This window comes from Dipodomys ordii, unplaced genomic scaffold (assembly GCF_000151885.1).
Source record: "Dipodomys ordii isolate 6190 unplaced genomic scaffold, Dord_2.0 Scaffold9, whole genome shotgun sequence".
Taxonomy (NCBI): Eukaryota; Metazoa; Chordata; class Mammalia; order Rodentia; family Heteromyidae; genus Dipodomys; species Dipodomys ordii.
In genome coordinates, this window is record NW_012267225.1 from 3149918 (window position 1) to 3173754 (window position 23837).

The window sequence follows — 23837 nt, forward strand, 5'->3', positions numbered from 1 at the left end:
TGGAGCAAAGAGGTGGCTGAGCTGTTTGGGAGCTAGACAGAGTCCACATTCCCCGTATCTACCATATTGTCAGGATGACACCAGTTAAATCCAATTTTTTATTACCCACTACATGGTTAATGCTAGAAAACAGACACTATACAAAACTTAAGATGTAGACAATAAAAAGCAGAATTTAACAGAGTCTCCATGCTTAAATAAATGCTTATCTCAAGAATCAAAAAATCTTTGAAATGATTTTGATAATGAGACATGTTTTAGTATATGAAGTAACCTTTGAATACCTTGAGGAGGAAGCCTTGTGGAAATGGGGTTGTAGAAAAACCTACCATGTGATCTTTGTCTCTTTTAGTTGGGTTTTAATTTCCTGGACCTTTATAGAGAATGGGGTAAGGGTTAGATCTAGAGTGACACACTGGGTGGTCAGGCACAGGTGCCCACTAAGGCCTTTCCAGGGCTGGGGGTGGTGACAGAGGTCCAGTGCAGTGGAACTGAAAAATGAACTTTGCTGTATATCAAAAGAAGTAAAAGTTGTAGGACAACAAGCCAACTGATGTGAGGGTAGTCATTTTCTCACAGGTCCAATATTGCTTTAATGTCTCTCCCGCTCCAGGCTAGGGCTCTGCGCATTTCACTGTACTGTGAGACCCAAGACCAAGAACAGTGACTGAGTATCTAGAGGAGTGGAGGAAGATGAATTCCAAACTCCAGCGTGTGCAACCAAAGGATGGTCATTCCATTCCTGTGCTCGGCTTTGGCACTACTGGACCTGGAGAGGTAAACATATGGTGTTAGTTTTGATGGCTCACAAGAAAGTAAGTTCGGAATGAGTGAAAGTCAACTTGGGTTGTCATGACAATGATTGTGACCATTGGGAGGCACTCGGTATTCCGCTGCATCAAACTTCAGCTAATCCGTGTACAAGAGAAGACTTGGCTGGACTCAGCATCAGAGTCTGGTGACACTCTCATCAAAATGACCAGTCTCTGCTGTCTTTCATTTCATCTATATTATTCTATTCTTTGTCTGGTAAGGAAAGATGAAACTTGGCAATGAAGATCCCAGTCTCATGGCAAATGACATGGAGCCCCTTTATTGTATATTTGCTAACCACTCTATTACTTCTTTTTAGCAATGTCTATTCAGATTATTTCCCCCTTTCAAAGGGATTATTTTTTGTTCTTCATACACTGTGGATAGGTCACTTTTGAGAAGCATAGTTGGAAAATACTTTTTTTTATATATGCTTCATGTTTCCAGCAAGATCATTTGGGGAAGTTGCATGTGACAAGTCTCATAGAATATTGAAATATTTTTCATCAATAAATTATTCCATGCATGTACTCGTGTTAATTTCACATTGTAATTTCACATTGTAATCACACTATAGAAATATTCATTGCTATAACTATATGAAGAATATTCTAAATCTTTTTAGCAGATTACTGACTGTAGGATGTTGGTGTAGCTCTTTAAGACCAATGATTAACTAGTATTTGTTTGGGACTGAAGACAATCCTGAGTTATCCTCCTCTTGTTTTATTTTGGCAAGAACAAAGCAAACTGGATTAAACTCTAAACATGTAAAATTTACCAAAGACACAGGGAAGAAGGTTTTCTTGTAAAACTCAGTACTTGTGTTTAATATGACTCAATAATGTGGATCTCAAAGTCCTACATTCGGTTGTTTCTCTAGATTTCCAAGAGTAAGTATTTGGATATCATCAAAGTAGCAATAGATGGTGGCTACAGCCATATTGATTCTGCTTATTTGTATCAAAGTGAAGAGGCAGTAGGACTGGCCATTCAAAGTAAGATTGCAGATGGCACTGTAACAAGAGAAGAGATAGTTTACACTACAAAGGTAGTGTACATTTGGTATACAGGAATGAAATGTGATGAAATGTGGTCATTTCTCTATCAGCCAGCATAGAATTAATTTTGAATGGACACTTATTTAACAATCTTCTTTGTAAAAGTCTCTGAGTTTAGACTTGTTTTTCCATGTCACAGTTAAGAGCAGTATGATTCAGCACAGATAGAACAGTTAAAAGAATATGATTTCTGTTGTTTCCTAATTAACTTTCTAAATCTACCTACAAGCTGAATAGCAGTTGTCATTTTTACTAATCATAAGAAAATATATCAGAGAATTTACATGAACCACATAAAATTAAAGAAATTTGAAATAGAGTATTTCTCCCTGTTGCTATCAGCTTCAAATGAGTTGAAAAAGCCTCAGTATTAATGAAGTTAAACCCACAAACATGGATACTTTATTAATCCAGCCTAAACCCCATTTTAATTACCTATAGCTTTGGTGTATTTTCCATCATCCAGTGTTGGTCAAATCATGCTTTGAAAGGTCTCTTAAAAGGCTTTCTTTGGACTATGTTGACTTGTATCTTGTTCATTTCCCAATGGCTTCGAAGGTAGGATATTTGTATCATCAAATCTGTGTAATTTCCCTCTGCCAGATAAGACTCATTTTATAGATGGGTAAAATAGCCTTCTAATATTTATTTTAACTTACATAAGTGGTAGAATGACATAAAAAGTTTTTGTACAAAAGAACTCACTAGACTAGGAAAATGGGAAATTCATATGATGATTAGATTTACGACATAGTAAAAGCGTTCTTCAGGAATGTCTCTGTTTATCCATTCCTTACTCTTATATTTTTAGAGGTTTGCTAAATATTTATCTCAGCCATTTCCATTGATGTCATATATGACAGAGAGACTATTCACAAGTCATGGCCATTAACATTTGATAGTTTCTCTATGTCCTAGCATAGAATTAATTTTGAAAAGACATTGGTTTGACAATCTTTTAATTTTTGACATGTCTGAATTTAGACTGTTCATTTCCTCAAGGGCATGTGGAGAAATGATTTTTTCAACCGTTAATTAACATTGCAATTGATTGTTGCTGGCAATAAAGGTCATTTACTTGCTGATTTATCAGTGAAAAAGAGACAGAGGAAATTATAGGGTTATAAAACACAGCATAAATGAGATTACTCTCTAAATAAGATTATAAAGACCTGGGAACCCAGTTTTAACAAAAATAATAGATATGAGAAAATAGAAGCAGACTATGTGAGGAAAGCATCTTTCCTATCAAAGTAATTTGCTTCCTTTCTTTTAGAATTCCTTTCTTAGAATTCCTTCCTTTCTGAGAGAATTGTTTTTCTGAAGGTTTCTTGGTTTGGACAGGTGGTTTGGCCCTTGTTAATTACATTTTAGTTATACTTATCCTTTTCCTGAACACTTTAAGACATCCTGTTAGAAGCTCCTTGAAGGTTAATTACATACAGCTAATTAAGCCACATCCATTTGCTGGTGGTGAACCTGAGCTCAGCCAACTTGAGCAGAAGGGTGGGGTCTGCTGGGTCAGGGATAAAAATGAAGCATCCCACCTTCTCAGTGTGCTTGTTTGGGAGAGTTCTGGCTGGAGGTACACCCTTCTGCACAAATAAACGTTGTCATGCAGAGTTCCCTTCATGTTGGTGACCTTATTCCTATGTGACACCCAACATCCTGAACCATTTGGAACTGCTGTTATCCAAAGTCATTCTTTACAACTCAAAAAAATAGAACTATGTGACAAACATAAATATGAGAAGGTTCCAATTTCTATCACACAAATTTGTTTCTAAACCCTATCGTTACCTAAGAAAATTCTTTATTGGTGGAGAAATGACTTTGGTAAGATTGCTTTAGTGATTACTTCTATTGCAACAGGGAGAGGAAGATTTTCCAATGGATGAGAGTGGAAAATTAATATTTGACACAGTGGATCTTTGTACCACATGGGAAGTGAGTATTTGCTATAGATAACATGAAGGAAATTGAGAAAGGAAGAGTTTGGATCCCAGCTTTACATGTACATTAATTAGCATGTATATTCTTGGAGAAATCCATGGTATTTGAAATGCCTATTTGCTTAAGTGGAAAGATGAATTCTATATTTCAGTATACAGAGAGAATTGGGGCAGACATTTTGGAAACAATGGCAACAGCTATCTCCGTAACTCCATACGCAGAACTAAACACAGGAATTATTTTTCTTGCTGACACCCCTATCATTTCCCTCCTCACTGGTCAATTGCAGTTAGCTTAATTTTAATTTTGTAGAAGTGTTTCTTTCAATCATAGAGCATTGCACCTAAGTTGATATGCAGCTAAGTTGATAAATTATTGTTCATTACATTTTTTTCTTCAAGGCCATGGAGAAGTGAAAGGACTCAGGGTTGGCTAAGTCCACTGGGATGTCCAATTTCAATTATGGGCAGCTGGAGATGATCCTGAATAAACCAGGGCTCAAGTATAAGTCTTTCTGTAACCAGGTAATCTCCCTCAGTCTCCTCTCCTATTCTCCATTTCTTTCTTCCTGTATGATAAGCAAGTGTCCCCACTCCTTGTCCCTCTACCCCCACTATGCCGGCCTTTTTGTAGAGCAGAAGATGCTAAAAATAGAAAGCATGTAGCAATCCTAGTTATATCTTTATTTGCAAAAGCCAAAAAATACATGGAAGGACCTCAGTGCTACACTGTGTCTAGGAATTTGAGACACTAAGTGCCTTCCATCCAGGTGGGCTCAAGTCATTAGTCTCCTCTAAAAGAGAATATTCAGTAGTTCTTGATCCATGAAATATGAGAGGCTGGATGGTTAAGGTGCCTGTGGATGGGAGGGAAGCCTTTACAATGGAGAAGGCAGCGAGCAAGGACACAGTTAACAACTACTATATCCAAGCATCTTGAGAAATGCCTCCAGTGTTGCTTTTTGCTAGTTATTTTGGAACACAATATTGTAGGCTCCTCCCCCCCTCACCTACTCAGGCTGCCTTCAACTTGCAATACTGAATGAAGATCTCAGCCTCTTGAACAGCTAGGATTACAGGCATGAGGCACAAGCACATGGCTAGGTTACTTGGGAGTATTTAAGCTCCATGATCACCAGTCTTAATTACTGATGCTGTCCAAGATGATTTGTAAGTTGAATAGATTTGTTTGGTTTTTATCGTTTAATGAGAGATATTTGTTCCTCTATTTCAAATTACTGTTAAATTAAAATTTAGCTCTAAATAATTATTAAGTAATATTAAGCAAGTGAACTCCTGAAAATGGAAAGAAGAGTTTTTCCATCTTTTTTGTTTTATTTTTCTTTTCTTTTTGTTTTGTTAGTTCATTTTCATGACTTTGGGAGTGTAAGGGGAGGCACAGAAATGTTGGGACAAAATGTGGACAAGTGAAACAGTGATACTCACTGAACACCATGGTGAAAATGAACCATACAACTTTGGGTGGGAAAGAAAAACTGGGACACAGCAAGGGAAGGGATGACATTGTCCAAAAAGAAGTGTACAATAAAAAATAAATAGCCGGGTGCTGGTGGCTCACACCTGTAATCCTAGCTACTCAGGAGATCTGAGGATCAAGGTTCAAAGCCAGTCCAGGCAGAAAAGTCCATGAGACTCATCTCCAATGAGCCACCAGAAAACTGGAAATGGTGCTATGGCTCAAGTGGTAGAGTGCTGGCCTTGAACTGAAGAGCTCAGGGCAGGACCCAGGCCCAGACGTAAAGCCCGATGACCGACAAAAAAATAAAAAATTAAAAATAAATAAATAAAAATTTTAACTAAAAACATAAGATTAAGCTCTTTAGTCAAGAAAATATTCTTAGAAAAAATAAAAGATCCTTTCCATGCTTTAACTCCTACATGTCACTAGTTGCTATGTAATGTCTAGTTATTTCCCTTTGTGTAATGCTAATTTTGATCATTTAATGAATCTTGTCCTAATCAAGTGTCTTCTTTGTAAAGGTAAGTTTTCATACATTACAATTATGTGTCATCTATTGAATACTTGACTCTAGATTCCTTGTATATTTTCAGGGAAAGGACAATAAAGAATAATTTATTTTGAAAAAGGTTTAATAAAATGTCATATACATGAGAATAACAAAGGGAAATCATTACAACTCACCAGAGAAGAAGTTTGTTAAAATTCTACCATAACCTTAGCTTCATAGAAAGCATTTCTACTAGAAATGGAACCACTGAATAAATTATGCAATGTTGGCTCTTTATTTGTTTTAGTTTTGTTGGCCAACCTAATTATCCATTTGCTGATGAATATTAGCATTTAGATCTCTGCTGTGTCTTCTTCTAGAAATCTCTATGTGCCGATCATGATGCAAAAGAGTTTTCTGATGTTGATGATTGAATACCTCACCTCCAACCCATTCTACCTAGCAACTGGCACTATGATGAAACTAAATGCCAGGCCCAGGAAGTAAAATTTTTATCTGCTTTTCTGAAAAGAAATAAAATGTCAGCTGTTTTAAACATTTAAGTATGTCTATATTGCCTGAATGTTTTATTTTTGACTCAATAAGACTCCTGGTCTTTAAGGATGGGTCAGGAGTCTAGTTTGGCTAAGTTTGTGTGCAGGAGTGGGAAGTGACCAAAAACAGTATACACTTCTGAGGTGGGCGTAGGTAGACTTCTCAGCCTGCATGGAAGAAATACTTAGCTGGTATTTATCAATCAGTGCTTCTCTAGTCCTTCAATGAACAAGGAAAAGACTACAGGTGACCATTCCACATGTGGGAAGTGTGACCCACATTTCCAGCTTTCTGAGCATCTTAAGGATCAGAGATGAACAAAAGTAGAGAATGAGGTCTTTTTTGGTGTGGGAGGATTGTCAGAAAGGTGAAAGGTGAACCAACCTGAGAAAAACCAGCCTGTCTCCTGGGGAGGCAGATGTGGGATGATGGAGGAGGGAACTGGAGGAAGATGCATCTCCTTGATGGAAATCTGGGAAAACACTCTTTTGAGAAATAAATTTACAAGACAAATGAATCCTCAGTAGAGCCAATGCAGTGAGGTGGGTGGCATGCAGATGCCATGAGTGTCAAGTGTCAATGCACATTGGTAGCCAGGCTCTTTACATCAGCTACAATGACAAAGATAAAATAACTGTGTAGGCCTACTTGTTGGTCTTAGTCCATTTATTAAACCGATTTTAAAGAATTTCTTTTTTGTTGAGAGGTGGAATTGGGAGTCTATATTAGAAAGCTGATGACTTTGAGCAGACATATATCCCCCCAAAACCTACAACCGCAAATGCACTTAATACTGTTAGGAAACTGAGCCATGAGGGTAGTAAACAAAGAGCCGAAAAAGTCTCAACAAACCAGCTAAACTCTAGTAGAGAACTGAAGAGTGGCGCCAAGGTGACCTGAGGAGAGTCAGGAGATATGAGTCATGGCGCCATGGTGGCAGAGGTCAAGAGGTCAAGGGGCCGATGTAGGGATAGGGTCACAGGTAGCTGCAGAATTCAAAGAGACTCTGGAATTCATGGTACAGATATGGCGGGCTCAGTAACCTATTGTGCAAGTCCTTGCCCCTGCTTCTTGAAATTTAGGCATGCCCATCACCTGGGGGTGGGGGTGGGATTTCACCTCTAAGAGTTTTCAGAAAGTCTTCATCATCCACCAAGATGCCAAGCTGGTGCCAGTGAGACCCAGTATCCGTATTTCATTCCCCACTGGTTTTATGTACCTAGAATCAAATCAATGATTCTTCAGTGAGAGGTCTGTACTCGGTCCTTAGGACCATGAGCTTAACCTGTTTATTAGGACTTTAAACAAAGTTTCCAGAAGAAGCTCTCCTGTACTAGATCTGTGTCATCATCTCCTATGGCTGTCTGGGCTGATCCCAACTGCAGTCTGAGGAGTCTCCAGTGGTCAAAGTTAGCTCCGAAATTTAAACATAACCAGCAATAGGGACTCACAAAGAGTGGTGTCATAAAATTGGGATCTCAGATGTTTTTGTAACCATTGCAAAAAAAAAGTGTAAGCAGAAAAGTTAAATTCAAGAAGCTGCTTCAGAAACTAGCAGTACTTCCTTGCTATTCATCAGGGTAGAAGTTTAAAACAACCAACCAACCAACCATAAAACTGCTTCTTAGTCAAAGATGCTAAAGAAAATAGAGCCAGTAACACAGTGGCCTAAATTCCCCCAGCATCCTATGCGCTTGTATCAACAGATAAGTGGTCTTCCCATTGCCACTACCACCACCAGCACTGCAGGTGCCACCAGCACCATCTTCTGGAAAGTGGCACAGGAAGAGGCCATGAGAATTCTCTAGGCTTCATGCCGCATGCACACCAATTGCATCATGGGATCCTCAGGGAAACAATAGCTAGAGTGATGAAGTATGGTTCAGCACCACTGTCAGTCTCATCTTATAAATGTCTGCATATGAGAACAGAAGCAGCAGGTGAGGCAACATGAGAAGGAATGGCTCATGCCAGCAGTCTGTGTGTTTGCAGACAATGGGGAAATAAGGGAGTGGCACCTTTGGGGGAAAGGGTGTGGGGAAGGACTTAAACTCCGGCAACCCTCTTTGGAGACTGGTTAGATATCTCCAGCCTTTACCTCTGATTAGGAAAGGTTGCCATTACAGTGAGCAGAGCCTCTCACTCTGCAGTCCTCTGCTGGACCTCCTCTTCATCATTCAGTCCAACCACAGGTGAGAAGTGGAAAAAAATATTTTTTTTTGTTCTTGTCTCCTTGTTTAGATTGTGCTGGTTTTTTCCCCTTCATGCATTTTTATTGTTATTATAAAGGTGATGTCCAGAGGGGTTACAGTTACTTAAGTCAGATAAAGAGTATGTTTGTTTTTGAGCAATGTTACCCCTTCGCCTGCGCTCTCTCCCAGATTTTCCCTCCCATCTTCACCCACAAGATGTATAATTCATTTTCAACATAGTGTCTAGTGAGGGCCACACAGCTGCATTTGTTCACCCTTTGTCCTTCCATTTCTGTGCTTCACCTTCACCCTCCCAAAGATATAAGCAAACAAACAAGACAAAAAAAGAAAACAAAAATAGCAACAAAGGAAAAAACCCCTCTGGTTTCCATTTCTCAGAGTTCATTTTGATAAATATTATATTCCTGAACAAATGCACATAGATATTGTAAACTTGTTCAACTACTTTGGAAAGTAGTATGGAGGTTCTTCAGAAGACTCCACATAGAGCTCCCCTATGACCCAGCAATCCCACTTTTGGGCATTTACCCAAAGGATCACAAACAAGACCACACTAAAGCTACTAGCACAACTATGTTTATTGCAGCATTATTTACCAACCCAGATGCCCCTCAGTAGATGAATGGATCAAGAAAATTTGGTATACCTATACAATGGAATTGTACGCCTCCATCAGAAAGAATGACATTGCCCCATTTGTTAGGAAATGGAAAGACTTGGAAAAAATTATATTAAGTGAAGTAAGCCAGGCCCAAAGAAACATAGGTCACATGGTTTCCCTTATTTGCAATAACTAGTATATGTCTGAGACAAGCAGAAATGGTCAGATAAGTTGATGTTAGGTGAAATGAACCCCAAGGGAAGTGTTCAAATGTTTTTTCTTTCTTGTGATTGTTTCTAACACCTATATATATATATATATATATATATATATATATATATGATTTCTTTGTTGCTTTGTATGTCCCTCCCCCACAGTATAATCCCTGCTTTCATTGTATTTGATGTTGGTGTAATTTGTGGAGGGGAAGGGAAAAAACAAATCATTTAAATAGGGATACAGGTGGACCCATTGCAACAATGAGATGTACAAGTCGTTATGTCGAAAAACGAACTTTCTAACTTTGCTGGGTTTTTGTTGATATCTTATCTAGATTTTTAAATGTATGTTAACTTTTTAAACTTTTTGATAATTTTTGTACATTTGGCTGGGAAGTTCTGTTCTTTCCTTAGTTGCTTTTTTTCCTCATTTTTTACTTTGTGTCAGCATTCAACCTTGGTCCACACATCTTTCCTTCTCCAATTATATTCCACATCCTTCTATTTGCACATTGAATCGCTTTCTTGCTCTTAAGTTTTTTTTCTAGGTTAAAATTCTGTCTATAATCCTTTGTTATCAAAAAATTAAGTAGGTAACTAGACTGTCAGATCATTTTTGTTTATGTTTATCCTTCTTTTACTATTTTTGCCTTTCTCAGTATATCTTTAAGTAGAACATCTCTACCTATCACATTCCAATCTGATTAACCCTTCTATAAACCACCACTACCACCACCCCTGCTAGCCTTACAAAAACTCACATTTTGGGAGAGTCATTAATATTATCATTTATAAAATTTATTGTACAAGTGATGTGCAGAGAGGTTAAAGTTATGTAAGTCAGGTACTGAGTGCATTTCCTTTGGAACAGTGTAACACCCTTCTCATTTTCACTCAGATTTTTCCCTTCTGAGATCCCTCCCCCACAAGTTGTGTACTTCATTTCCAACATAGTGTCTAGTCATTGCTGAATTAGTTCACCCTTTGTCCCTCTGTTTCTGTGTTTCTCCTTCCCCTCCCCAACTTATATAAACTTACATATAAAACAAAGGGTACCAAAATCAAAAACAGCAACAAAAGGGAAAAAGCAGAAAAAAGAAACATAACAGTACAGTAAAAATAAACAACATTTTATAGGATCTTATACACACAGCTATTGAGCCCTTGTGATCCTTTCCTAAGAATATCCTCCTCTGGTCTCACTGTGTGAATGTTGATTCTTCTTATTTTTATCCCATTTCTACCTTTGTTGTCTAAGGTCCTCCATTTGATGAAGTATCTATTTCAATTACAATTCTCCACAAACACTAAAGCTGTAGTGATGTCAGAAAGTTATTATAAATTACTGCAATCTCTCAATGGGTATAAATCATATGTTATGGCTTCCACAGAGAAACTTGGTCTCCTGAGTGGACCAGAGGACCAAGACTCAATATCTTGAGCACAATGATGAGCTCTTGGATGACTGAACCACATCTCCATTTGGAAATAGTAACATCACAGCAGTGACACTACTGAGTTGTACTGAAATGTCAAGAGAATCTCCTCCTTAAGGAACTATTATATATTGCAGCATCAAGGAAATTGGTCTCTCTGTCTCTGAGGTTAGTTCAACTTCATCCTAGACCGTTGGAGAAAAGAAAAATAGAGTTTAATATCTTTAATGAACATAGATGCAAACACAGTTAATAAAATACTTGCAATACTGGAACAATAAAGGAAATCTGAAGGGGGTGGATGGCCAATCTTTGGCTTCCAGTCTCCCAATGAGACGAACTCAACAAGCCTTTAGCTATAAAATAAGTAATGGCTTATTGCTAAATTATGGCAACAATCACTGAGCACACTAGCTAACACAGAGGTGGTTTTATTTCTTTAAAGAGTTTCCCTGTGGGCTGGGAAGGTGGCTCAGTGGTAGAGCGCTTGCCTTGCATGCCTGAGGCCCTGGGTTCGATTCCCCAGCACCACATAAGCAAAAAGAAAAAAGCCGGAAGTGGCACTGTGGCTCAAGTGGTAGAGCGCTAGCCTTGAGCTGAAGAGCTGAGGGATAGTTCCTAGGCCCAGATTTCAGGCCCCATGAATGGACCCCAAAAAAATTTAAAAAAAGAAGAACAGTTTCCCTGTATAGAGTTAGTATACCGGTGGAGAACATTGGCTGCTCCCCCTACCCATCCCCAGGTCTCCTCAGGCACCGCCCTCCTCCATCAGCTGCCAGGGCTGCCTACCAGGGCTCCCAGGTCTGTCAGGCATCTCCATGCTTGCTGCTGTCCCCCTGCTGAAGGCTGTGCCCAGATCTTGGCAGCCTTAGAGCTGGAGTGGCTCCCTGTTCATTGGCCTCCATCTCAAACCCTCTCCAGGAGGGTCAAAATTACTTAAGTGAGGTAAGGAGTCCAGCTCTTCTTCGGCTGTGGTACCCCCATTTCCTTCCCTCCCCTTCCTCCAAGTTGTAAAGTTCCTTTCCAACATAGTGATCCCTGAGCACCACTGCTGTATGGGCTCATTCTTGGTCCCCCCATTTCTATGATGCCACTTCCCTTCCTTAAGTCAGATAAACTTATTTAAAACAAAAAAAAAGGTAAAATGGAGGCTGGCGTGGGGGGCTAGGGAGAAAGGAGGGAAAGAACTGGTTTCTTCATATTTTACCCTCCCCCATATGAATACCTTTAACTGTTTCCTGTTTATATGAATACAACATGATCAAGGTTGAAAACTCATTTGCTAGTGAAAACTATGGTAATTCCTTTACACCTCTACCCCACAAAGAAACCTTTAACTTCTCTGGATTTACTTCTGCTTTTGCCATCAGACCCAGGGCAATGTGATTACAGCACTGGCAACAACAGATGATTCCTTTGAGGGAGAATAAAGGAGGAGGAAAGGGGAAAGGCTGACTAGCAGAGAGCAGAGACCAAAAAGTCCCTGGTTCTTCAGTGAGCTGTGAGAACATGAGATGAGAAAGCTCTGTACCTGTCAACAGTGTAAACTCAGGACATGTGCAAGTGTGAGCATTCCACACAGGTGTACCCTTCAGCCTCATTTTGCAGGCTGCCCTTCCTGGTTTATGTCAAGCCTCTCTGCACAGGACATGTTTACCAGGAGCAGATATAGTGACAGTTCCAACATTTTTAGGGGACAAGATAGGCCTTAGGTAGAATATGAGAACATATAAATATTTACTGTGTTTCAATCTTATCAGTAAAACCCGAACAAACCCAGGAGAGTGTCGTTTTCATGTACAGAAGTGCTGTTGAGAAAAGTCTTGGGACTATTGTTCCATCCACTTGAAGAAGTAATATAAGATAGTTCAGTCTTACATTTGTTTTCTCTGTCTTACTTCCCTGAGGAATCCAGCAATGCTCCATCCCAACATATTACAACCCATTGCCATAGTTATGTACTAGAAGGGGAGGAAGAAAAAAGGTGGGAATGTTCTTCAGTGAAATTTACACTTCTAGAAGTTAAGGGCGAAATTTCACCAACAAAAATTGTCTCACCAGTTTTTTGTGGGTACTCATTTACTTGAAGATGTCTATATCTTAGTTCTAAAAAATGACTGCTGGAAGTGGTGCTGTGGTTCAAGTGGTAGAGCGCTAGCCTTGAGCTGAAGAGATGAGAGGCAGTGTCCAGGCCCAGAGTTCAAGCCCCATGACCAACAAAATAAAAATTAAAAAATGACTGCTTTCTTGTGTCTGTAATAGGATTGTCCATGATATCTTGAAGATTCATTGTCTAGGTAAATCCTGAATTTCCATATCAGATTTAGGCCAGTTCCTGAAAGAATATGATATGCCCAGGTTTTCAAATTTTAGGAAGTATTGGGTTTTAGCATTGAAGTCCTCAGAGATGTGTACTTTTCTCTACTATTTACAACTATGCTTACTTCACTTTTGTTCCATTTATATGGAGTGAGTTCTATAATCTTATGTTGTTGTCTTGATACCTATTTAAATACACATTTTCCTTCCTAATACTAGAAGCAGGACTCAGCCACCTAGAAACCGATGCCAGATCAATAGTCCTTCCCAGTTGCTTGTGGTGATCAGCCAAATATTTGTCATAAGCAACTGATGATCCCTGGAAACTGCGTCTTTATAGGACAGCTGGAGGCAGTCTGCTTGCCCAGGCCCACATATTCCCACACAAGGAAGACCCACTGTGAAGGGATTGTAGTGATTCCTTCAATTCTTGCTTACTGCGTCATCTCTTGGAACTTTGCTTTATTGATTTCAACCCAATTAAAACCTGTTTGGATAACATCCTGAACTGCAGTAAATATGCTGGGTTTGAACCTTCCTCTGTCCTCTCCTCTCTAAAATGCTGGGCTTGAGGGCTCTCCCCCCCCCATTTTTCTCTCTCTCATATCTGATGCCTGATTTATTGGCATACCTTGCACCTCCCAGGAGCTTTCCCTGGACTGTTAGTCAACCTAGTCAGTCTTTACTATGCTTGTGGTAATTCAGCTCTGTTCTTCCGTGAGAGACTGTTCTGCATCTTAGACAATATTTAATTGAAAATTTGTTATTTGCAGATAAATATTTAATATCTGTTTTAGAATATAAACATTAAGCCCCCTCATCTGGTTCATAAAGGCTTTCCAAATCTACTGTTTTGCTTTTTAATTATGTTAATAGAAAATTTTGACAAATAATAGTTTTCCTTTTTATACATTCAAATATTTCTAGCTCTTCTTTCATAGAAATTGATATTTTGGTGAGTTGACAAGGCTGTTTCATACCCAAGGCTGGGCTTTAGGATGTATTCAGATTTTTTTCTATGCCTTATTTCTTCTTTATAATATTCTATATAATTTATATACTGGACTTCCTTTTATATACAGTATACAAGGGGATTTTCAATCTTGTTTTCCTTGAGGTGAATAGCCATTATTTGTTCTGATTATGTTTCATTAATAGTCTAAGTTGTGCCACCTCTTAAATTCTCATATAAATAAAAGGTAATTCTGAAGTCTGTATTCTATGCCACTGATAATTTTGTGTAATATTTTGCAAATACTAACTTTAAAAAATACACTTTTTATTTCTTTTTAAGTTCAGAGATCCTATAAAACATATTACCCTCACGTTTTCTATTACAATAACTTTTGTCAGACAAGTTTTTATGCACTTGAATAAACTTGTATCAAGTTTAAAACTGATGTAGAGTAAGTTGTGTGGATATATACAAATATAGTGAAAATTTTCATTTTAAGAAAATAGCTTCATCTTCAAAAATTTTGCATGTATTTCTGTGCATCTTGATGCTAGATGATTATGAGTTTGAGGCCAGCCTGGGTAACTAATTCACCAAGAACAAAGAACAACTAGAAACAGATATGCACATAATAGCAGAACTCTTAAATATATGAGCCTGAAACTGACAGTATTAAAGAGAGAAATAAACAATTCAATAATAAAATATGGAAATTTTAATACCCAGAATTAAACAATGGATTCAACAGCTCATTGGAGTATAAGCAAGATTATAAAAGTCTTGAGTAACAGTATCAACTAATTTGTCTCAACAGACAGTTATAGAATATCACTCAACTGAAGTTTGAACCCAGGACCTGGGCAGTCTTCCTGAGCTTTTTCACTCAAGGCTTAGTGCTCTGCCACTTCGAGCCACAGGTCTATCTACTTCCAGTATCATGTTAATGTAGATGCTGTTGTGTCTTTTTCTTCTAAAACTTGTCATTGCAAAGATTTTTATGTTTGTCAAGAACATTGCTGTGTTTTCTGATCATTAAAGTGGGCTTCTGATGACTTAGTAACCACATAAGCCTTCATTTGAATAGCTATTTAATGGCAAAGTATTTTAAGTGACTACTCCTTTATGCCCATGGTTAAATACACAGTATTATTTGAGGTCATTTAGAAGGTAAATTTAATACTCCCATTGCCATTGAATTGAAAGATGTAGAACTACATGTTCAAGTAAACTCAAAAAACATGAATATGCTTAACATTCAAAAAAGCCATCAAAATTTAGCATTACGGTGGCAAAAAATTCATCAAGATTAATTTTAATTATATAACACCATAGCGGAATTGATTCCAGTTCCATTTCACATGTGCTTGTTCTTTGTCTATTGATTATTTTTGAATAGGATTCCCTAAGTAGAGCAGGTTGGTTTTAAATACACAATGTATCTGCCTCAACTTTCCAAATATTGGGATTACAAGCATGAACTACCATACCTGAATATTGAGAATATTACTTTCACCTCACTGCCTCTTCCAACAATGGATCACTTTTGATTATTTATTTGACAAGCAGGGGTTATGCATTGCTGACTGCCCTGCAAGAGAAGAAACAGATTGTGCTTAGCCAGAAGACAGACCAACAATGAATTCTAAACACTCCTATGTGACACTAAATGATGGTCCCTTGATCCCTGCTCTGGGCTTTGGCACCTACACACCTGAAGAGGTAAGTCATAATTTGATGCATGTTTCAAAGGAAAATAACCTAGGATGAGAGGAAGTGGATCTGTGCTGTCAACACATCCATTTTTTGTCTGAGTATTTGGACTTATGTGGTTCTCAGGTTTGTCTTTTTATTTCCAGGATAGAGCTAAGCCATGTAAACTCCATCAGAGTTGGACTAGTTATTCACAGACCAATTACATTGCATGTCATATTTTCCTGTATTTTTTATCTGGTTCCCAGAAGATCACTGTCTCTCAAATACAAGAATACTGCCTGCCAGGTCACTTGCTTGGATGTTGATTGCATTGGAAGTCATTTCTCAGTTTATTTCTATAGTTCATGAAGAGTTCTAGATGGCAAGATACAGAGAAATCAGAAAAGTTGATGGGGGTAGGAAACAGAATAAAAGATGGAAAGGAATTTTTCTTAGGGTTTGGGTAGCCTTTAACATCTGATAGTAAATATTGCATCTGGGATGAATAGAATTTCAATGTCCTATTTTCACAGGGTGTGAGAGCACTAGCATTTAATTATCTTGTCAATAAAAGAAAGGGGGGAGGAAGGTGGAGCACACTTGTTTAGGGGGAAGAATTACATATACCAGAGTTTTTTAAGAAAAAGAAAGCATATACTCTTACAGGAATCAGGAAGTGGGCATCTTGACTCAAAGATCAAGTGTGCAGAATTTGTCAGAGCATTAAGAAGTCATAATCATCAATTAATTAGAATGCAAAGGGCAGGATAGAAGGCTTTCACACTGCAATATCTCTTTAAAAAGGAGATTGGCAAGGCTTTAAGCACTGAAGCCTCTGGCTGCCCTTTGTGAGAACATTTGGTGGGAGTGGTAATGGCAGGAATGGTAAAAGATGGACTTACTTCTGCACTAAACATGATAAAAAGCAGCTTCCATCCTTTTTGAGACTTGAAGTGGAAAGGACTACTATTCCTTTCTTTGCTTTGGAAGATTGAAACAACAAAGAAAAAGAATATGTATCAAGGTGGGTAGGCTCTGCATTGTATTATGTTCTTCCCGAGCAAGAGAGAGTAACAGGAAAAATTTAGTTCTTATACTGTACAAGCATGCTTTATAAAGTCCTGTTCATAAAAGTTAAAACAGCAAATTCTTTCTCTGATTAGGACATGTAATGATTCTCAATGTAATAATAGTCACATAGATACCATTTCTTCTCTAAATATGGATCCTAGCGCATATGGTATGCATTCTTTCTCTCTTTACCCTTCTTGGTCACCCTAATTATCCATTTTCTGATGAATACTGAAATGGAGGCCTGTGTGACGCCTTCTGCCTGAAGCTCCTGTGTGTAGAGAGCCCTGGGATACCTTGTGGCTCTGCCCTATGGAAATATCTTTGGATATATGTGTTCTACTCCATTGGTGCTGCTCAGTGGTTTCACTCAGCTAAAGCTGAGCCCTGGTCTGGAAAAGAAGGTTGTACATTGTCATCACTTTCTGAAATAAACACAAGGTTGTTTCCCTAAAGATTCTTCCTAACCCTGTCTTTGTCACTTGCATGTTTTTGTTCTCTCTCGCTTTTTTTTCTTTTGTCAGTCATGGGGCTTGAACTTGGGCACTGTCCCTCAGCTCTTCAGCTCAAGGCCAGTGCTCTACCACATCACCACTTCCAGTTTTCTGGTGGTTTATTGGATATAAGAGTCTCATGGACTTTCCTGCCTGGGCTGGGTTTGAACCGTGATCCTCAGATCTCAGCTTCCTGAGTAGCTAGAATTACAGGCATGACCCACTGGTTCCCAACTTTCTCTCTCACTTTTTATAAATAACCCAAATTGATTTGGCCATAATTGCATAGACTGGGATCAAGAGACCATGGTAGTCATTTTCTCTCAGATTCCAAGCTGATCACCATTGTTTTGAGAAGATTGAAAATCATATAGAAGATTTAATAATCATGCACTTTTATCTTTCAGAAAGAATAAATTTTAAGCTTTCATACATGTGTATTTATAAAACATATTGTGTGATGACATTACATCATTGACTAATATAGTCATTATTTTTAAGTATTATTTTAAATCACTTGGTTTTTATAATAATCCATTAATAATTTACCAGTTCCAATCTGAATCCCAATAATTATTCTATTACATCAAATTTTAGCCACCTATTCCAAAATTTAATAAATTTAAGATATTTTCATTTCTGTTCACTTATGCATAATGTTCAGTAAGGCTGTGGCCTACAGAAATCAGTTCATAGGCACAGTGCATCTTGGTCAATGTTTCTCCACCCACTGCACCTTGCATAGGATGTGGCCACCTTTGTATTTGGACATGTGACCCTGGGCAATCAGGTTTCCCCTCAGCCATCTCTTCTAAGGTGATAAAGTAGAAATTAAAGGAATGTATGGAAAAATATGCATTTTAGTTCTACCTCGATTGAGCAAAAATTAGAAGAAATCCAAAAGTTCCTTTTAGCAAAGCAAAGGATGCAATCCATATATGTGAGAAATGGTGGCTCTGTCCAGTAGTCAACTTGGAGGTAAAGGAAGGGATGTGGCCTGATAGGGCTTTATAGGCCTAAGGGCTCATTAAGAGTGGCCCACGTGACTGAAGAAGGGAAAAATACATACATTATAAGTAAGTCTAGATGGCGGTAGTAATATATGTAATTAATTTTATTGAAATTTTATTGAAGTTTATGTATGAATGGAAATGACATGATGAAATCCTTTACTATGTACAATTCAATATATGCCAATAAAATAACAAAAATTAACTTGCATAAAATATAGTGATTCCAACTCTCTTCTTATATGTGAAACATTTCTCCCTTTATATTAGTTCATTTCTAGACCAGGAGTACCTATGGTTACTCATTACACAGGAAGTGACACTAACTAACCATTAGGCAGGAGCTAGGATGTAAGTTATTCAGTGTCCTGTGCAGGAAGCAGAAGGAACAACATGAACTTAGTCAGACAACTGACCAGCCATGAGTTGTAAAGAGCATTGTGTGAAACTAAATGATGGTCATTCATCCCCTCATTGGGCCTTGGAACCTACACGCCTGAAGAAGTAAGTTATCCTATGGGGAAATGTTGAAAAGTATTCCAGAATGATTGGGAGTTGAACTGGGCTATCAAGACTTAGCTACTTCTTGTATAAGTGCTGGGGATTCACTTGGTTCTCAGATCTTCCAGCTATACTCACACCTACTTGTATATCTAGATTATTTGAGAATACATTTTTCCATCAGCATTTAATCTGTTAAAAAAAAGGAGGCATGGATACATAAAAATGTGTTTGATCACACATTGCTCTCTAGCCAAGTTTGAATGACAGTCTAGCTCTGGTTGGCATCTAGGGACTTTGATTTCTTAGCAGCTATTTAAAGATAAAGATGATGAGTGTTCCTAAATGGCTTATATACAAAAGAGGAGTAGAGTTTTGCATTGTCTTCTTTTGAGAGATGGATTTATCAGGTCCTATCAGAGGACTCCATATAATATGAAAATCTTGGAAAGTTCTCTAACAGATTTCATTACAGACAGAGTTCCCATTTTTGTGAAGGGAGAATTTTTTGGAATTCAGCCTGTTTCGCTGAAGAAGAATCACAGAATCTTGCACCAGATTTCTTCTATATTTTTCTTACATTCTTACCCTTTGACCTTTACTTAGTGACCTCTTTATATTAATAATAATAGAATTACTGAAATAATGAGATTATTTCAATATGCTGAATTCTGCATGAGGTTCCAGATAATATAAGAACAGGAGTTGTTTCTGGGGTGTACTACATTAATAATTAATGAAGATTTCATGGGTTTGTAAGAGACTTAGAATGTAAAATTCTTGTTTACGCAAAAGACCCAGAAAATGTGAGTTTGATTTTGTGGTCCATGTTCAAAAGTAAATAAAAATGTAAATAGGGGAAGATGGTTCAGTGGTAGAGTGTTTGCCTTGCATGCATGAGGCTCTGGGATCCATTCCTTAGCATCACATAAGCAGAAAAAGCCAGAAGTGGTGTTGTGGCTCAAGTAGTAGAGCACTAGCCTTGAGCTGAAGAGCTGAGGGACAGCACCCAGGCCCAGAATTCAGGCTCCATGACTGCCAAAAAAAAAAAAGATGTAAATAAGTGTCAGTTCTTTTGAATGTAAGTAATTGGATCTGTAGCCTCCAAAGCAACATTTGGGGTGTCATTTAGTATCACAGAAAATGGGAATTCAACGATCAGGGAAAGAGGCCTTTGTCAAATATGCCATCTGACAATGATTTGTAGTACAAATCTTTGGTCTTGTCACCTATCCTTTTGGCTTATTCTGACATCTAGTGACAACTTCTTTCTCCAAATACTACTTGTGGTTGCTTCCCTAGGTTCCAAAGAGTAAAGTCTTGGAGGCTACCATGTTAGCTATAGATGCTGGCTTCTGCCATATTGACACTGCTTACATATACCAAGTGGAAGAAGAGGTAGGGCAGGCCATTCGAAACAAGATTGAAGAGGGCACTGTGAAGAGACAAAATATATTCTGCACCTCACAGGTATTGTGTCTACAGAGTATAAGTGTGCAAACGAATGATGTGATGTAAACAAGAGAAAATTATGTATGAAAGTGAGATATCAGTTGGCAAAAAGTGCTTATTGGTGCGCCTTTTATTCTTACTTATTTCGCATAGAGAATATATTATGTAAGTCACCTGTAATCCTAGCCACTCAGGAGGCTGAGATCTGAGGATCATGGTTCAAAGCCAGCTTGGGCAGGAAAGATGGGGCGACTCTTGTCTCAATTAACCACCAAAGAACCAGAAGTGGAGCTGTGCAAAGAAGCTTGAGTAAAGGAGCTCAGAGACAGTGCTCAGGTCCTACACTCAAACCCAAGACTGATACACTCACACATACACACACATACGCCCACACACAGACACACACACAAAGCAGTTTACAAAGATAATGACTATTTAGTGACTGTATACATATTTATAACATTAAAATGCTTTTATGTCTATGTCCTTAACTCAAAGCACCATTATTTAGAATGGGCTCACAGGTGATATAGACTATGCCAAAATTATGACTTCCCTTCTCCCCTACTTATTTTCTACATTTTCTTCACATTTAGAAGATCAGTTTTTAACACTCATAAATATCAGAGAATTGATATTATCTGGATAGTAACTCATTCACCCAAAAATATTTCTAAGAACTTAGTACACAAGCCACTGGTAGAGCTCAGTATGGGGAGTGAGTGAGGTTCTACTTGCTTTCTTGTATGTTTTGTGACTCATTCCGTCTCATACATGGAGAAGTATTGCTTGGGTAACAAATGTGTGATTAATGAGGCTGATGTATTTTCTTCTTTTTTAAAAATAAGTTTTTTATTTTGAAAATACTGTACAGAGGGTTACAGTTACATGATCAAGGTAATGAGAAAATTTCTTATCCAACATTGTTGCCTGGTTCTTTCCTAGCAAGGGGATGACCTTTTTCCAACCGATGAACATGGGAAGCCAATATTGGACACAGTGGATTTCTGTGCCACGTGGGAGGTGAGTGAGTATTTGAAAGAAAGGCAACAGAGGCAGCTAGAAGAGATGAGCTGGGTGGTATGTCTATGTCAGAGAATGGGGTACATTATGTTGGCTGTGGACATTCATTAGGTTTTTGAGGATGTTATGCTCGAGCAGTGGATGAATGCATTGATGGAAAACTATAGAGAAAAACGGAGAGATGCAGAATTGAAGGCAATAGGAATAGACATCTTTGTCTTCTTATGTAGTTAAATCTTCAATTCTACAATAAGGACTCAGAAATTCTTTTTCTGGCTGTCATTACATCTTTTGTTATTATCTTTATCAGTTTCTCCTCTGCAAATCAATTCTAATGAGTTTAATTGTCATTTCTAGTCAGTGAAAGTAGTGGAGTTCTGGTTTTGTTTTGTTTTTATTTTGAATTTTTTGGCAACACTGGGAAATCAAACACAAAGCCAAGGTAACCTCAATTTCTCTACCACTGAGCACCACGTCTGGCTTCTTCTGTTTATGTGGTGCTGAGAATCAAACCCAGAGCCTCCTGCATGCAAGGCAAGCACTCTATCTCTGATCCACCTTCCCAGTCCTTACTATATTCTTTTGAACAGTTCCATCTCCTATTCCTTCCTGTAATGTTTTATGGGTGTCTGCTCTGACTTCGAGATCTTTGATCTATTTATAGTTGATTCTGGTGCAGGGTGATATATTGGCATAGAGCTTTAGTTTTCGACAGGTGTTTAACCAATTTTGCCAGTACCATTTACTGAAGAGGCTGTCTTTCTTCCATGCTATTTTTTTAGCTCCCTTATCAAAGATTAGGTGGCTATATGTCTGTGGGTTCATTTTTGGGTCTTTAATTCTATTCCATTGGTCCTGAGGTCTGTTCTTGTGCCAGTACCTAGCTGTTTTGATTATGGCTTTGTAGTAGAGTTTGAAGTTTGGTATTGATATTCTTCCAGCTCTGTTCTTTCGGCTAAGGATTGTTTTTGCTATTCCATATAAATGTTTGGACTGCTTCTTCTATTTCCTTGAAGAATGAGGTTAGGATATTGATAGGTATTGCATTGAATTTGTAGATAGTCTTTGGAAGTATTGCCATTTTCATGATGTTAATCTTCCCAATCCACGAGCATTGGAGGTTTTTCCACTTCTTTAGTTCTGCTTTAATTTCCTTTTTTCAGGTTTTCAAAGTTTTCATCACAGAGGTCCTTCACTTCTTTAGTTAACTTCAAGTATTTTATTTTTGTGGGGCTATTACACAAGGAGTTGCTTTCCTGATTTCAGATGCACTCTTCGCATTATTGGCATATGGGAAAGCCATTGATTTTTGAGGGTTAATTTTGTGTCCTGCTACTTTACCAAAGTTTCAAATCAGTTTGAGTAACTTGGGAGTGGAGTCCATGGGGTTCTTTAAATACAAGATCCTGTCATCTGGAAAGAGGGAGAGTTTTACTTCTTCTTTTCCTATTTGGATCCCTTGTATGTTTGCATATTATCTTAATGCTCTTGTTAGGCATTCTATTACTACATTGAAGAGAAGTGGAGAGAGTAGACATCCTTGTCTTCTTCCTGAATTTAGAGAAAATGGCTTTAGCTTTTTGCTATTAAGTATAATGCTGTCATACATAGCCTTTGTTATATTGAGGAATGTTCCATGGATTCCTACTTTGTCAGAACTTTCATCATAAAGGAGTGTTGGATGTTATCAAATGCATTTTTCTGCGACTATTGAGCTAAACATTTGGGTTTTATCCTTGCTCTTGTTGATGTGCTTAATTGTATTAATAGATTTGCATATATTGAACCAGCTTTGCATCCTGAAATGAATTCTGTTTGATCATGATGTATGATTTTTTTTTGATGAGTGGCCACAATTTTGTTAAGAAGTTTTACATCGATGTTCATCAAAGAAATGGGTCTATAGTTCTCTTTCTTTGATGAGTCCCTGCCTGGTTTTGGGGATGAGGGTTATGATGGCTTCATAGAAGGAGTTTGGTAGTGAACATTAACTTTCAATTTCATTGAAGAGTTGGAGGAGTATGGGTGTGTGTTCTGCTTTGAAGACCTTGTAGAATTCAGCTGTAAATTGATCTGGTCCTGGGCTTTTCTTGGGTTGGAGGTCTCTTATTACTGGTTCTATTTTGATGTTTGATATAGGTCTGTTAAGTTGGTTTAACTAATCTTGATTTAGTTTTGACATGTCAATATTTGCTAGAAATTTGTCCCTTTGTTCTAGATTCTCAAGCTTATTAGCATAAAGGTTTGAGATGTATTCCCTTATAATGTTCTCAATCTTGGTTTTTTTCTGTGGTGATGTTACCAGTCTCATCTCTGAGTTAGTTTATTGGGTCTGCTCTCTTCCTTTTCTAATAATATTTGCTAAGGGTCTATTAATTTTGTTAATTTTTTAACAACCAACTCTTTGTTTTGTTGATTCTTTCTATGGATTTTTAAATTTTATTTATTTTAAATTTATTTTTTCTTCTTGTTTATATTGTGAAAATACTGTACAGAGGGGT

General features: G+C 37.9%; 2 protein-coding genes and 1 pseudogene across 2 annotated transcripts in view; all 3 read left to right on the forward strand.

The window, feature by feature from the left end:
- The window catches only part of LOC105980410 (aldo-keto reductase family 1 member C4-like), a 293440-nt gene that overhangs the window by 172900 nt on the left and 96703 nt on the right, over positions 1 to 23837 (forward strand). The window lies entirely within an intron of this gene.
- LOC105980362 lies at positions 636 to 6230 on the forward strand (annotated as a pseudogene).
- Positions 15729 to 21570, forward strand: LOC105980363 (aldo-keto reductase family 1 member C23-like protein). The gene is made up of 4 exons (XM_013009215.1): positions 15729 to 15812; positions 20164 to 20331; positions 21259 to 21336; positions 21448 to 21570. The coding sequence occupies exons 1-4, from the start codon at positions 15729 to 15731 to the stop codon at positions 21568 to 21570; spliced, it is 453 nt and encodes a 150-aa protein (XP_012864669.1).

What these genes read in the sequence shown, in the direction of transcription:
- LOC105980363 (XM_013009215.1), top strand. Translation starts at nt 15,729, where the DNA reads ATGAATTCTAAACACTCCTATGTGACACTAAATGATGGTCCCTTGATC. An exon ending in GCACCTACACACCTGAAGAG is followed by an intron (nt 15,813 to 20,163) that starts GTAAGTCATAAT and finishes TTGCTTCCCTAG; the next exon opens with GTTCCAAAGAGTAAAGTCTT. An exon ending in ATTTCTGTGCCACGTGGGAG is followed by an intron (nt 21,337 to 21,447) that starts GTGAGTGAGTAT and finishes GACATTCATTAG; the next exon opens with GTTTTTGAGGATGTTATGCT.